General features: G+C 46.4%; 1 protein-coding gene across 1 annotated transcript; it reads right to left on the reverse strand.

Annotated features, from left to right (window-relative positions):
- Nucleotides 1–31: 31 nt before the first annotated feature.
- LOC104950456 (zinc finger protein 235-like) lies at nt 32–1,765 on the reverse strand. The gene has a single exon (XM_010776986.1). The coding sequence runs from the start codon at nt 1,720–1,722 to the stop codon at nt 1,099–1,101; it is 624 nt and encodes a 207-aa protein (XP_010775288.1). The 5' UTR covers nt 1,723–1,765; the 3' UTR covers nt 32–1,098.
- Between the last annotated feature and the right edge of the window lie 747 nt (nt 1,766–2,512).

The raw sequence follows: 2,512 nt of genomic DNA on the forward strand, positions 1-2,512 counted from the left end.
TCGAATCGCAATATCTGTCAGAAAAATCGCAATTCGATTATTTCCCCAAATCGTGCAGCCCTAGTATGGACTAAGGCTCATGGTAAAGTACACTTACAAAAAAAATTCAAAAAAAGTCGTCTTAATGTAGCACCTTGGACGCGTCACTACAACACTGTCAGATTTACTGTGAACACGTATGTTTATCTACTGTTTACAACTGTGCTGAGCAGTTACCATTTACCATGTGTACATGTGTCATTTAATTCTACGCACAGTAGGATGATATGTTGTCTGTTTCCACTGGGGATATTAAATGGTGGTGTCATTAAACCTGGGAATTTCTGAGAACAAGATAAAACACGAGCACACAACTTTTGAACCCATTTAACACAAGTAACGTATAAATAATATCTGGTAATATATGGTATATCATAGTCAGCTGGATATTTACATTTTCTTTCACCAACATCCAGGCAGCCACAGATTATTTCATAAATAAATGAACACGATATAATGTATTTGATGTTGTATAAATTGGCACATTTCTATGTGTTATTGCATTGATGTCTTTCAAATCAGTCCACACTTTACCTGAATGCAGGGCGAATAGTGAAACAATTATTTTATCGTAAGCAAAGACACAAAACATCTGAAAAGTATTTAAGACATAAAACTCTTTGTTTTGTTGCAACATCACTTCTTAAAAAATGAAGAAATAGCAATATGTCTTTGCATGTGTGCATAGGGAAGTAGGGGTGCTGGAGCACCCCCTAGAATCTGGAGAATCAGATTGACCAGTCGACAAGGGCCGTTTGCGGCCGGCTCGGTTCGCTCACGGCCGGCACCGACTTAACGTGTTTTTAAACGGCATCATTGAAGTTGCGCCGACAGGCGACAGAGGTCCACCGTGTCCCTGCAGCGAGGCCCGTCCCTCCTTACACGCAGATCACGCAGACTGCGTGGGGCCTCACCTCGCGGAGGGGGCCTCAACTAAGCCGTAAATGCAGTTTCGCTGTTGACAATTCACGAGCACCCCCCACCGTTGACAATTCGCCGCACCCTATAAGTAAAATGACTTCCTGCGGCTATGTAGGTGTGAATAAAATAACACTAGCATTACTCAGGGATCATCCCAGGCCCGCAGCCTGTGGTAGACTGCTGGTGTGTCCTCAGGTTGCAGATCCAGGCGAACCTCTTCCCACACTGCTGGCAGCTGAAGGGTTTCTCCCCAGTGTGAACTCTCTGGTGCTTCTTCAGGTTCCCGGCCTCGGAGAAGAGTTTCCCGCAGGTGTCGCAGCGGTACGGTTTCTCCCCTGTGTGGACTCTCTCGTGGGCCTCCAGATTGGATAGGCCGGTGAACGACTTCCCACAGGCTCTGCATACGTAGCCCTTCTTGCGGTGCTCACTGGGCACCATACCAGGAGCCTGACTTATATCGTGGTGGGCCAGGAGGCTGAATCCATGCTCTGCAGCGTCGGGGACCTCGTTTCTGCCCAACAACGTCCTGATGTATGGAGCCACTGTGGAGCTCATAGTCCTACTGGTGGAGCTGATACAGGAGATCTTTGTGTTCTCCCCACAGTGAGTGTTACTGACAGCAGCTGAGGTCTGTGCAGAGGGCAGGCTGTGCTGCTGCTGAGGGGCCCTGCTGCTGTCACCATGCTGCTGCAGCTCACACTGGGTTCTTCTTATCAGGAACGCTTTCCTGCTCCACGGAGGCTGAGACAACGGAGCCTTCATCCTAAGGGGTGTGGATGAAGAAGTCTCTGCTGACGGGCCTGGGAGCAGAAACAACAAGGAGTCGGACAAATTCATTTAATATTTTCATCTAAATTACTGAAACATGACAAAAGATGTCTCTGTGCACAGGATCTACTTCCTCAGTGAAGAATATGGTTATGTAGACCCTCCAGAAAAACGCGATTCTGCGATCGCAGAATTTACCGCATAATCAGCAAAATGGCGCAGATTTTTTAAAGGCCGCATATTTATCAAAAGGCTGCATAATCCCCGCATTTTTCCACAAAAAGTTGAGGGAAAAAAAAGTTAACTCGTCTGGACGTGACGTCATCAGCTCAAGCATCACAGAATGTAAACAACACTGTATAGAGTGAACGTGTGGAGCTCACACGATAGAGAAAACACCAAGATGAAAAAATCTAATCCATCTCATTTACCGACGAACATTTCTACTAAAGACCGGGCAAAAAGTGGGGGGAAACTATTCTGCACCCCGTGCAACTGTGTGTTGGAGCATAAGAGAAAATCGACGGTGACGACCCACTTCGATTCATTCAAACATTCGAAAATGCTTTCTGCTGCTGCGGACAAGAAAGCCAAACAACTCACGTTCATCAACCTCCAAAACCCTTTCGAGGGCTACAAGAAACTAAGTGAGTAGCCTAAAAGATTGAAGCTGGTCAGATAACGAAGGAGTAAATTAAAACAGAATGAGGCGGAGAAGTGTGTGTGTGTGTGGGTGTGTGTGTGTGTGTGTGTGTGTGTGTGTGTGTGTGTGTGTGTGTGTGTG

Source organism: Notothenia coriiceps, unplaced genomic scaffold (genome assembly GCF_000735185.1).
Source record: "Notothenia coriiceps isolate Sejong01 unplaced genomic scaffold, NC01 NC01_scaffold00017577, whole genome shotgun sequence".
NCBI classification, from domain to species: domain Eukaryota; kingdom Metazoa; phylum Chordata; class Actinopteri; order Perciformes; family Nototheniidae; genus Notothenia; species Notothenia coriiceps.